At 41.2% G+C, this 13,920-nt stretch overlaps 1 protein-coding gene across 1 annotated transcript in view; it reads right to left on the bottom strand.

Moving 5' to 3' along the window:
• rftn1a (raftlin, lipid raft linker 1a) overlaps window positions 1–12,862 on the bottom strand; it is a 46,112-nt gene extending 33,250 nt beyond the window's left edge. The window contains exons 1-2 of the mRNA XM_012874195.3: window positions 12,667–12,862; window positions 2,243–2,394 (exon numbers count right to left, since the gene is read on the bottom strand). Coding sequence (XP_012729649.2) covers window positions 2,243–2,390 — 148 coding nt within the window. The 5' untranslated portion in view covers window positions 2,391–2,394; window positions 12,667–12,862. The remainder of the gene's footprint in view (window positions 1–2,242; window positions 2,395–12,666) is intronic.
• Window positions 12,863–13,920: the final 1,058 nt, after the last annotated feature.

Genomic DNA, 13,920 nt, shown 5'->3' on the forward strand with positions numbered 1-13,920 from the left:
CAATTTTCTTTTTAACTTAACCCTGCTTCAATTTCAATCTCCTTTTTTCCTAAACTGTCTGTTGTGATACTTAGTCTTTAGCAGAGGAGCTTAAAGTGTGTGTGGCCCTAAATTACAGCCAAATAGTCTTGTACTCATAACAAGACTTTTCAAAGCAGTCGACTTAATTACAAGTAACAGAGTAAATGCAGCTGAACACTAATTCCAGCCACACTTTTCAGGTTTTAGTGAAAAATGCTTTAGTTCACAATTATTCACTACCTAATGTTCGTCTGTGACACAAAATCCCCATCAAATTCATTGTGGTTTGTGGTTGCAATTTGACAAATAGGTGAAAATGCTTGAATGGGTACTTTTGCAAGGTACTGTATGTACTCTACTAGAAAATAAAACAACCACAAGTTTAGTTATGGAAGAGCACAAAGTAAAAAAAAGAATAATTACGAATAACTACAAAACAGTGTTAAATGAGTGGACAACGGTGACTTTTTTTCTGGTCATCAAATTCCAATAACTATTGAGAAATACCCAAGCATACAGCAGCTTAATGCATATCCACCCTAAGCAGTGCAAACGTGGGTGGTGGAGGGTGTGACCGCCCCAATATTTGCCCGTCAACAAGTTTAACTTCTGTTTACCGTCAAGCAAACGCCACACAGGCAGCATGTAGCTGCATTTCTGTGGCTGTAAACCAGAATGTGTAGAAGAAATGAAGCCGTTTGACGTCACGTCCGTACAGCTAAAATAATAGCTGCAGTGAACTGATTTATAGATCTTAGATTAATCTCCTTATTTACAGTCTCTCATAACACACAAAACTTTATTCACCTCCTATCCAGTTAGGATAAAATGAATCAGATGCAAATGATAAATATATTTATAGGGGCTTTTTCAAAAAGATCTGTATAAACAGAGTTAGTCATTTCATTCTAAATATGCTTCTAGGATATTAAGACTTTCTTTAGACTACTTTAAAGTGGCCCTTATCAATTCTTCAGGCTTTCTGAAGGGGATTAAAGTTTTTCCTCTACACTTTGTCAGGTGTCTTACTCATTGTCTGTTTAGCGCCAAAGATGTGTTCGGTTTGTACAAAGACGTTTTAGACCCAAGTTGGAAAAGATCAAATTGAATGCCACGTTAAGAGATTTCAAATCAGAAAGACGGAAGCCTCCAGCCAACCTAGAGCTCAGATTCAATTAAAAAAAAAAAGCAGCACTCCATAAAAGGCCACTAATAGCTGTGCTGCTTTCTTACCTTCGCCTTGCTATGATGTGGTCTTAATATTGTCGGCTCCCATTGCTCCACAGCTTGTTAATAATGAGAGATGCCGGCCGGTATCTGCGTTTTTTTTTCCTTTTCAATGTTTTTTTTTTAAACTAAACTTTATTGAACACTTCAAAAAACAATTACATTCACCATTAGTCCCGTAAACAATGCGCTGCTGTGTGACGTCTCCTTCTGTTATCTGCGCACACGGATTGCTTAGCGGTCTTGAACCGTTCAGACAGAAGTCTGATGGTGGCCGCATTTAATAGTAATATGAACGGCCACCTCAAAAGAATCAGATTTCAGCATCAAGACCTGCAAGCATCATGATACAAGGCTGATTCTCATGCAATGCTGAGGCTCTATTTAAAGAATATCGCTTGATGGATCAGTTTCAATACTTAATAAGAGGCCACACTGCCTTATACTGAAGAGAAAATGTCCAGAAAATAGGTCTTTCACCAAGACAACAACCCCAAACATAACTAGTGAGGAGCATCTGGAGTCCAAACCAACTGGTTTACTATTATGTGGTCAGTCGAACACTTTGAGTCTAATCTAAGAAAAAGATGAGGTAAGGATTTTCAGCTTAAACACACTTGATTTTGTACATGGGCTTTTTATGACTCATATAAAAACAGCTCACAGGTGTAGAACAGATCCAAAACCAGTTTTTTTTAGCATTAGTTTCATGGAAGAAATCTAAAACGCTGTTTTGACTCTCAACAGCCTAACAGCCAGTGTCTCTTTAACCAAAAGATGATACATGAAAAGAGAGAAAGGAAAAAAAAGCAACACATGACTATTTCAAGAATGCAAGTGTGGGAGTCAAGCTGTGTCGTATCAGATGATAGCTCGCTTGGATTTTACGGGCCAGACAATCTGAAAGAATAAAACCTTTCAGGACATAAAGGAGGACTCCTACCGTATGAATTACTCACAGGAGGACAATCATTTCAGAGCTGACTGTTCGTACCTTCTTTCCCCAACAGGAAATCCAGAAAGTGGTAGGTGTAGGCCACTCCAACCTTAGTCTCCACTTGAGGCCGTCGGAGGGTGGAGTAGATGTTGCCAGGACTGCGCCTCTCCTCGGCCTTCCTCAGCTTTGGGAGCCTGCACCCCATTTCTCTGGAAGGACGGAGGAGAAAATAGTGCTAGAACCAGTAGGTAGAACCACCAGAGGCATTCGGAGAACGGTGGAAATGCAGCTAGAGAGAGAGAGCGCATTGATAGGATTTCTAAATATAAATAATGCAGTTGCACTTTTTATAAAGTGTGATAGTCACACACAAACAGAACCGCTATTGTTCATATGCCACCTTCAGCTTCGGGAAATGATGTGTGAATCAAACTGACACGTTCCAACCACACATCCACACACACTGAAATATGAGCGTGTCAGCCATTACCTACTCGGCGGGCTGTGATACGGGCATCACCTAATCAAATAGGGCTGATTGAGAGCGACATGTTTGATCAGAATGAATTAAAGCAGAAATGAGAGCGATTTCCTGCCCTGTCAAGCAGAGCGACATGAGACGACACGGACAGGGGAGAGGGAAGCTGAGGCACAATTTTCAGGATTTCAAACAGATAACCCATTTATATGCTGATCCAAAAGATTTGTTACATTTATAAGGCTTTTTTTTTTCTCTCTCTCTCTCTCTAAATGGAAACACTTGAAAATATCTTGGAAAAAGGATTTGGATAAGACCTGGAATTTCTTTAGGAAATCCCACCTCCTTAAAAATTCAACAGGCAATTTTAACCCAAAAAGGTCGGTTTAAGTCAGATAAATATGGAAAGCCATGAGTCAAAAGCAGAAGACGGACAAAACAAAGCGTTAAATTACAAGAAAAACAGGGGGTGTGGTCAAATATCATCAAGCTAATTTGAAGCGACAGGACCGCTACCCTCAAACCATCCCCACAGATACGCTTAATACGTCTGTCTGCACATCTGCATATCTGTGTGTATGTGTGTGTGTGTGTGAGTGGATGGTGTTTGTCTTCCCCAGAGGCAGGTCCATATCTGTATGTCTGTATCTGTTCAGGGAGCATGGAGAATGACATGCTAACACTCATTGGGCCAAGTGCACGGACATTAACTCGGCTAACGATCCTAACAGGACATATAATGCTGTGTGTGTGTCTGGGTGGGTTTTCTGACTTCCAGCTTCAACGGCGTTTTGAAAGGTTAGGAAGTTCTGAAAGAAGACGGCATCTTCTTAGCTCATCTGTTTTCAAAAGGGCACAGTTTTAGTTTTTTTTGCAACGTAGGGACAGTTGGGGTTTCATTATGCTTTTAATACAACATGTCTTTCATAATGAGTACAAATGAGGAGAGACGGAGTGATGGCGCTGTGGTAGAAAGAGAGCGAGACTGAGTATGTCTACGTTTCTCCTCCGCTTTCTTCCACATCCCAGCATTTCCTCTTAAATTCGTCTGCCATTAGCTCTTCTGCTTGTTCTGTTTTAGAAGTACGTACCAGATCCAAACATTAATCATGCTTTTCCGGTTTAACATCTTTTCTGCTTCTTTCTACCATGTTTAATTAACCACTCCCTCCATTCATCCTCTACAATGTCCTTGATTAGTTTTAGAGTAAACGCCGTTCAATCAATTTGATTACAAGACTTTCAAGCCTTCCTTCGCTTGTTGTCATCAGTTGTTCCTCGCTTCTATGTTCTTTCTCAGCTTTGAATCTGTATTTCTTAAGATTTCTTCATTCTAGCCAAGTTTGAAGAGGCTGGAATGGGAGACTGTTCCTCCGAGTTGGTGGTTCTCAACTAGTAAGAGAAGGACTGATCCTTTTAGGTCTCTCCAGTCCACGACTCATGCAGAAGAGCTTAAGCATCTTCTTCACGTGTGATGACACGATGAAGCAGAACATGTACAGACTGATTGGGGCTTTGTAATGCCCTGCATGGCTAAGCCATCCATCCAAGCATTCACATGATCATTTTACCTGCTCTGAGTAGGGAAGAGCCCCGACGAGGATGCTATGAACTGGCATGTCCAGTCTACCACCTTCACGTGCCCCCAGGCTCATACTGCATCTGATGCCGAATGTTCATAACAGGCAGAAGGTTGGCCAAAGTGAAGGGACATCCTATTGCTTTTTAGGGTGTAGTTTGTCTAGCCCCAAAATCCAAGGTACTTGCCGACATACACCCCCCCACCCAGTCTCAGGGAGGGCGCCCTGGTCCTGCATATCTGGGTGAGGTTCACCACTTACTGTGATTTAACACTGAGATGGTTGAATTGCTCCAAGTCCAACCGCTGTCCAGAAGCAGAAGCTCCAGACAGCATAGTGACAAGGACCTTACGGGCACTGCGTAAGGAGCTCCAAGTAGAACCCCTTGTTTTATGCACTGAAAGGAGTCAGTTGAGATGGTTCGGGCATCTTAGGATATCTCCTGGGCATCTCCCGTTGGAAGTCTCCCAAGCATGTGGGAGGACTAACCTGACTCCGCCAGATGGATTTGCTCCGCATATCCATCTGGAAACCTTCCGTTGAAGTAATTTTGGGAAGGGGCGAAAATACTAGTTAGCTGATTGGCCTGTGTTGGTGATAGACGGGCCAAATAAACCAATCAGATCAACGAAGCATATGACGTACTAACAGCGACGACGAAAACACAACCACAAGCTCTTGCCGAAACCAGTCGGGAGAAGAGCAAAAACATGAATTAAAGCATGAATAAACAGCAGTGTTTTGCTCTTCTTTCAGTGAAGAAATACTCTGTAATTCCGATAAAAATTGCTCGATAGCTACGCCAACGCTAGTTTCATCGGCTGAAGCCGCCATGTTCTTTAGACTGAACTGTCACGCTTCTCGTTGCGTCACACCTCAACCCGCCTCAAAGCCAACGCTGATTGGACGTTCGTTTGGTGAACGGCTCCAAATTTTCTTTTAACGGAAAGTAGCCAGATTGATCTGCAAGTGAAACCTTGGAATCTCGCCAGATCAGGATGGTCTCACGAGGCTATGTGAGGACACCCCTTGAAAGGGCCAGAACTCGCAGGAGGGACTAGATATCCCTTCTGGCCCAACAACAGTTTAGGATCTCCCAGAACGAGCTGCAGCTGGGGAACGTCTGGGTCTCCCACCGTGTTACATTATACTTTGGATAGACGGAACCGCAACATCCAGTCCACCTTTCCCTCGCTTAGATTACAACATCAATCATTTCTGTCTTTAGACAAATTGTTACAAATATTTTCCTCCCACTGTTAACACCGTTTTCCCAGCCCATTCTGTCAAGTGACTCTCCCGCCGAGCCTGTTGAGTCCTCAAAACTGCTGTATTACAATGTCTCCGGCGAGACGGCACAGGGCTCCGGGTTGTGACGACGCTGAAGCATGCAGATCTGCTCCCCACATATTATCCTAGAGGGATTTACTTTAATATGCTTCGTCTGCTAAAGGGACAAAGGTTCCATGAGGGGATGTAGAGCAGGATTCATCTCCGGCTGGTTAGGGAAAAGGGATTTGAGGTTAGGAGGAGGGTGAAGCACAAGAGTAGAGGAAAGAAAAAAAGATGTTAAAATTGTACAGTAACAGTAGACAGTCTTATACCTCTGAGATTAGACTTGAACATGCTAAAATCACCCTCGTGTTTTATCATATTCTTCATTCACGTTCTATCGTTTAGTGCTAAACAAATAATAACCGGGGATATTATACACTTACAAATGTTGCTAGTGACAGTTGGTGCTGTTGCTCTCAGATGAACGGTGACCGGTTGCCATCTAGGCTCTGATAAGCCAACTGCTTCAATCTTTGATCCAGCATCTTATTTGCTCTTTAATTGTATGCTGGCAGTTCAGTTCTGAGCGTAGGCCTCGCTTTTAAACAGATGAACTCTGTCAGAGAGGGTTAAAAAACACGGCTCTAATTGAACGCAACGCTGAAGTGAAAACACAAGGTTGCAGTGGCAGAGAAGCTCATCTGAGCTTAAGACTCGAGGCCTTTTTCGGGGCCTTTTTCTCTGTGAGTTGACTTCAAACACAATCTCTCCCTTGCTGTCACGCAAACACACTGGGAAAAAAAAGGGCCTTGACAGCAAAAAAAGGGAAAAAAAGAACCTTTTTGCTGAAAAGGGAGAGACAGGAGTGAGAGAGAGACAGATGAAAGGAATAAAAAAAAAAACAGAGATTGAGGTGAAAGACAGGGAGTAGCAGAGGGCTTCTCATTAGAGAATCTCTTGTAACGGAGAGGTTTTGAAATGACAGGAGATTTATGTGAGAGCATAATCTGCCTGCACTTTGTCACTGCTGTACTACCTCCAGTGCCACTTGAGGGATGCTGGTTTTACAAGCAGCTATATTCATCTGAAGAGGAGAGAAAGCTGCACCTGGACTCAGACCAAAGGAAGATTATGTGAAATTTTGGTAGACTCACCTCTGAAAGACTAAAATACTGAAAGGATTGATGTGCTTTTGTTTTTTTTATCCTTCGACCGACTGAAGTCCAAGGCATTGTATGAAAAAGAAATTATGCACACTACATTTGCTATCTTTTTTTAATGTTCAAATTGTACTTATGAGAATCAACTGTGGTGCTTCTACAGGTTGCATCACGTGTGCAGGAGAAATAACAGCAATAATGCACAATAAGGTAAACAGCTGTTAAAAAACACAAACCTCCCTTTTCCTCTTCAATTCTTTCAATGTACTTTGATGCAAAACATCTATATCTGCCTTAGTTGCTGTATATTCAGTTGTCAATAACGATAAACTTCCGGGATTCATGGATGGCTGAATGGGTTATTTTGGATGATAACCTATATTTTGGATGATTTGCATGACTGACTGACTGCCTAGGGGGTGGCATGGATGGCCGAGTGACAATGCATAAAATGCGGTGCGCTTTGAGACAGAGACTGGGCAGCGGAGCCATTAGTGGGGCTACTGCTTTGTCCAGGCAATATTCTTCCCTGACAGTGCTCCCCCATCTCAAATTTCGTTCCCAAACATTACCCTTCCCTCTCTTCCCCCCCCCAAATGTACCAGGCCCACTTCACACAAGTTCTTTTATTCTGTATGGTTTTCATGAACCATGGACAGAAATAGTCATGGAAATGCTAAAACTTTGTCTATTTTCTGACAGCTTTGTATTACTATCACTGTACTTCAACGTATTTTGGTTCTGATCCCTGTTTGGGCCAATTACCTCCTATGAAATATGACAACACCTAAAGCACTATGTATTTTCTTTTGTTCTTTTTCTGAAAAGTCACTTTTTGGATTTAAACTTTTTTTCTTCCTAAAACGTTCTGCATTTGCTTCCTAAAATATAAAATGTAAAAAAAAAAAACAGAACAAGCGAAATTTGTTCAGTGAAATAATATCTAATGGGGGAAAAGGAAGTAAAAAAAAAAAAGTGCCATAAAGCCCTACACAGCATCTCTGAAAAAGCCAAAGCCTCCTGCTGGGAGAAATTGTGTTTTTAGAGTCACATAATAATAGTTCCTGAGAGTTGAACAGATTCCAGAAAATTCCTTTAAATCCTTGATTGTCAAGGCGTGTCCGAAATATCCCGTGAGTGGGTACAAATTTTGTATATTTTTTGTATCTGTGCATTGCCAATTTTATTCCATCCGACTTCCATTTCTTACAGATGTATTTAAAACCATGCACTTGTGTTTTTTTTTTCTTTGTAGTTTAGTGAATTCATGACACGCCCCACTGGTAGGAAAAAACTGATAAAAGATTGGAAGGAAACGTCAAGAGTTGATTGTACAATTTCATACCAGAGAAAGTTGGGTACCAAACAACGAAAACTGCAAAAGAGCGAAAACACCAGAACCGATGGATGGTTGATACAGAATAGAAGCAGCTGTTTTTTTGGGGGGGGGGGGTTTTTGCCAAAAAAGTTGGGAACAAAACCTCAAAAACTATAAAGGAACAAACAGACGGTGTCCCTCAGGTGAGAGACTTCATAATTTACAGATGTAAGCAGGGATGCAAAACGTAAACACGTAACCACATGGGTGGTTTTTCTTCCCACTGTCGCGTCATGCTTGCTCAGTATGAGGGATTGCAGCAAAGCCATGTACAATGCAGATGACTCTTCCTGTGGCTCTACGGTTCCCCAGGAGTGAATGCTGCTTGTTGGGACTTTGATGCAATCAACTGGTTTCCTTATATAGGACATTTTTGACCAATCTGTATAATCTGACCCAATCTGTATAATATGATTGAACTTGACTTTGTAAAGTGCCTTGAGATGACATGTTTCATGATTTGGCGCTATATAAATAAAATTGAATTGAATTGAAAGTAAAGGATTGTGTATTTGATTTTTACCCAACTCTCTTGAGACCTGTCTGAATCCAGCTAAATATACCAGCAACACTAATTGCTGATCTGCTTCCTTGCAGACGATAAAGTAGCCTGGAAGGTGCAGTGGAGACTAGCACCGCCAATCGGCCTGTACAGCAATCGGTTACCGTGGAGACTGAACGCAAGCTGGTCGACAGACATTATTGCTAACAAGGGAGTTACATCGACTTCTGCCCCAGTGCTTAGGCATCAACGGATGAAACTAAGTTTTGGTTCACAGCGTATGAAATGCCAATGAATTACTTTTTATGTGTAGCATGAAGCATTTTTTTTAGCGGTTTCTCTAAACCCTAGTTAGTAATGTGTCTGTTTTAGTATGTGCAGAGTGGGAATACTTTAGCATGAAAAACCATCTTTTCAGCAGTGAGAAGAACAAGATCCCAACGACAGATGGTTTGACGCCCACAGAGTCCAGCCTATATCCACAGAAACACACTGTGGAGAGTGCTGAAAGATGCTCAACAGGACCTGTGAAATTTTTTTGGACGCTAGAAAGAAAAAACAAACAGATTTGATTGTCTTTTCTATTGCCGTCTCCATTTTTTTTTGTTAAATACATATTTCATTATTTTGGAAGGGTCTATAATTTCTAGTGACTTTTGCACAGCACTGTCTTCCATAAATGACAAAAACAATTTTTTTGAGGCCGACACACGATCAGCAACATTATATATCTGCAGTTTTATGGGTATTGTTAGTACACCACATGATTGTACAGTATTCCTCTGCATTTTAAAATCAGAGGTGACAGACCGATTCCTGTGGAGTGGGGCCTCCCTCCCACTGGGCTTCCCCGAGTCTCAGATGTAGGATCCTGCCGAAGATGGAGGAAGGGGGGGGAAAAAAGGGCGGGGGAGAATGAAATGAGGAGGCAAGAATAACATGAGGAGGCACAGACAGAAGGAAGAGGAAATAGAGAGAGACAGACAGACAGGGGGCAGAGTGGGGGGGCATGTCAGACTGCCTGCAGGGAGGTGCAACTCCTCCAAGCAGAAATGTAGTCACCTCAAACGGTGTTTTAATGAGGCTGCATGAGGAGGAAAAAAACTAATTATGACAGTGATGTATTGGCCTGTCGCGCAACTTCTTGCACAACCCCCCCCCCCCCCCAAACAGTTTAGGTATAATAAAGGATTCTTAAAATAAATTTTAAAAATAACTAGCAAAAAGAGTAAAGCCATTCTATTTAGTCCCTACTTAAATTGATGTACAAGCAAACTAGGTAATTGCTCAGGGCCCCCTGCTGGCCAGGGACTTCAAGATTACACATTGTAAGGAATACTTTCATAATTTAATTTTAAAATGTTATGAACAAAGTCATTATTCAATGCTAATTTAACAACTTCTGCAGTCGGTGTCGGAGCTAGGGCCACATTACACGGACATGGTGGGTAGATCATCGACTCAAAGTGATGGAGTGATCAGAGTTTCCGCTTACTGTCTGAAACCTGGAGGAATGCATCACACTCCACTACCTGCTGCACACTGCGGGTCAGCTGGCAGAAATAAGGAGGCTTCACTGATCCATTGTTTACAATGAACTCAAATTTGGCTGTTTGCAAACCTTTCCAGTTAACAGGGTAACACAGTTTAAAACTACAGTTAGCAATAGCTACAAGCAGTAACGTTCAAGGCGTTTATTTTGTTTATTTCCCTAAGTCTGTGTCTCTGCAAGCATTTGCTTTGGTTGGAAATATGTCTGAATAATGCTTTCTGTGTATATGTCCAAGCTAAAGGTAGTTTTTGACCAAATATATTCCAATAACTTTTTTCCAAGTTCAAAAAAAGGTATTTAGTAGTTTATTAGCAGTTTAAATGTGAACATATTTGAACCAAGATTGACAAGCTTGAAAACCAAAGTGACATGCACCGGGATGGAACTATAGCTCTCACAATTACCAGCCTGCTGTTTTCATCAGTTCAACTCCATGGTTGTACGATTGATGATGGCAGCAAACGTATAACTCATTTCCTGTCTGTCTGCTTTTGCTGCATTTTACAACTGGCTTAAAGAAAAAAATAAATAAATACATGTTATGAGGGCAGCGCTGAATTTAAAGGGTGCAGAGTTGCTGAGACTATGACCTTAATAGTTCTGTTTGGAGATTACAATTATGATTCAACATTTTGGATCCAGAAAGTGTCTCGTCTTCACAGCCTATACAACCTGAATGTTAATCAACACTAAAAACACATAAATATAAAAATATGTTGTTTCCATCTGCCCTGTACTGTACAAATATGCAAGCATGGATTCCTATTCACCATTATTTTACCATAATTTTTGGCTCTGAAATAAACGGTCTAAATATTTTTTCCACGTGTGTAAAAGCAATATTGCAAGTGAAGTTTTGGATTGTGTTTTCTGTTGGTTCAGCATTACTTGCAGAATGTCTGTGAACCTTATAAATGTTTACCGGTAATTACAAAGGACATTCAAATGGTCTTAGAAGCACAAAACTGGTCTAAACCAGACATATTATGTTTGAAAATTTTGAATACAAATTGTGATATTGTGAAACTGATTTTTTTGTTTGTTTTTATTAAAGGTTATCACACCAGGCTGTGGCAGCTTTGAATATGGACAATATGGCTCTTCGCCCAGGGCGTCCTTGCCTGAGAAGTAGGTGAAAATGTTATACAGAAATGCTCTTCAGCGGCCGCCTTAAACAAGTTTTTTATTAAATTGAATTGAATTGATATCTTTATTTCGAACATGCAGGAGAAAGTATATACAAGTAGAAAAAAAAACAAAAAAAAACAATAAAACAATGTTTAAAAACATTGGCGAGACATTTCTATAATGTCAAGTCAGTAGGGAACGGCCATCTGTAATACACATCTACCCCTTATGTTGAGCTGTGTCAGCACATCAGCAGGGGTAGACGTGTATTACAGCTGACTGATGCCACTGGAATTGGCATCCAATTACATTCCTATTCAGCCATAAGCACAGTGCATATTTAACCTATAAGGTTTTTTTAGACAACCTTTAGTTGAAAGGCTCATACTGGCCCTAGCCTATAGGCTTGGTTTGAAGTGGGCCCTTATATGGCATTTCTCAGGGTCGCACAGAATCTTGTGCCGGCCCTGCATTTAGTGGCTAATTGATGCCCCTTGCATGTGGTGTGGGGGCAACCTTGCTTGAAATTGTATGTTCTTGGACCACACAACCACCCTCGTCCCACTTGGCTGTGGCAGTTCCTGAACTAGCTTTTGAGAAAAAGAAAATGACACAAGACCTAATGCACATCAAGATGAGTACAGCTCAGAACACAAGACTAAAATGCAGAAAAGTAGCTAACTGTAAACATAAAATCCCAGGGATTTTAGATCTTAATTACAGCATAAAGAGTTCAAGGAGCATGCCAGCATACATATACCTTTTTATCAATACTTTCAGCTTTTGAATAAATATATTTTCCATAAATCAAAACAATAAAATGTGGTTTATAACAGCAGAAACTGGATTTATTGATGAGGAGCTACAACAATGAGGGTATAATCGCATAAAACGGAAAACTTCGCTTGTAGATGCAACGCTGGTTTTAGTGACCGGGATTAACGGGATTATTTGATACCGGGCAGGTTGCTGGCGCGCGGCTTTTTTCTCGCCGGGAGACACGCGCACAGAGCCTTTTTACGCACGGACACGACCCGCCGGCGCGGTTTCTCCTCCGTCGCGCACATGCTGCGCTCACTCTCGGGGGCTTTATCCTGTTTGTTCCTCTGCGCGAAGACAAATGGGAAAACAGCATGACAAGAGGTCACATGTCTGGATACTCGGAGATTATTTTTTTCACTCCTCTCTGACGCCGTAGTTTTATTGTGAAAGGGTCAGCACTATAGTAAACTGAGTTGGATTTAAAGTTGTTTTTAAACATAATGTAGTATGAACATATATATTCAGTCAAAACAAATTGGCTATTGGATATTAAGGAAGTTATTACCGATTTAATTGCGGTCGCCTAATTTCTCTTGCATCTGCTGCAGAAGTCTTCTTTGTGGAAATAAACAAGAAGCAAAGAGAGAGAGAGGGGGGGATACTCACCAGTTAAAGATGGACTCGGTCTGTTTAGGAAGTGGACTGAATCCCTCCCCTCCCTCCAATGTCTTCACTGTCTGTCCCCGTCACGGCGCGCAGCGGCTCCCACAGCCACTGCGATCCAATGGGAGGAAAACATGAATCCTCACAGTCTAGGAACTACAACTGAGTGGAAGCTCGGCTCATGGTAAACACTCCGTCTAGCTGTGAGTTTGAGGAGGGGAGGGGGGAAAAAAAGAGGGCGGGTTGTCATCTCTCCTCGCCTTCCCGTTGTTCCTCTCTGACTGAATCAAACACTCCAGGAAACATGTGCGTCCTACGAGGGACCACGGAACGACTCAAGCAACCAGGATCCACTTATTTACATATAAAACAGGCAATTAAACGCCGCGATTATAATTGAGGGGAAATGTCCAGTTTCAGACTGTTCTCTTAAAAGTCTTAGCAAGTTTGTCTACCACGTTTTTGTATATCATTTCATGTTTTAAAATTATAACTGTAAAAGATGGCTAGACATCAAGTGGTCAGAATTTAAAAAAATAAAAGGAGATTGAAGATGGATAAAAAAATGTAAGGATGGACAAAAAAAATGGATGGTATACAGGTTACACACTAACAGTCAAAAGTTCAGACACCTTCTCATTCAATGGTTTGACTTTTTTTATATATTACCTCTGTAAACTCCTTGGTGGACAGCCATTTTCACCAACTACCTCATGAAACTCAGCGAGAATGCCAAGCGTGCAAAATAGATAAACAAAACAAAGGATGAAGCGCATCTAAAAGAAGTTATTTCATAATTAGGTTTCTTATATTATATTCCAAATATAGTTTTGATGTCTTCACTAGCGAGTGACAAAGAAAAGCGTTTGAATAACTAAAGTGTCTAAACTTGACTGGTAGTATACGGGAAGGATGAATGGATGAAACCAGCCTTTCAAATGGATGGATGGACCCGTACTCGGATAGATGATGAGGGGAAGAACAAATGGAGTGATCAACAAATGGATGGAGGGAATAATACATGAATAGACGTTTGCTAAACAATCTGGATGATCAAGGGATCATTTAATAAACAATCAACTGTTGGATTAATAACTGGAAGGATAAGTGATGAACAAGTAGACTGATTAGTGGACGTATGACGCAGGATAAAATGGAAATGAACATCGTTAAAAAATGGGTAACCAATGGATTAGATTGGATAGCCAAATGAATGACTGATGAGACAAATTAATGTTAGAGTTGATGAGGGCGCAA

Source organism: Fundulus heteroclitus, chromosome 13 (genome assembly GCF_011125445.2).
Source record: "Fundulus heteroclitus isolate FHET01 chromosome 13, MU-UCD_Fhet_4.1, whole genome shotgun sequence".
NCBI classification, from domain to species: domain Eukaryota; kingdom Metazoa; phylum Chordata; class Actinopteri; order Cyprinodontiformes; family Fundulidae; genus Fundulus; species Fundulus heteroclitus.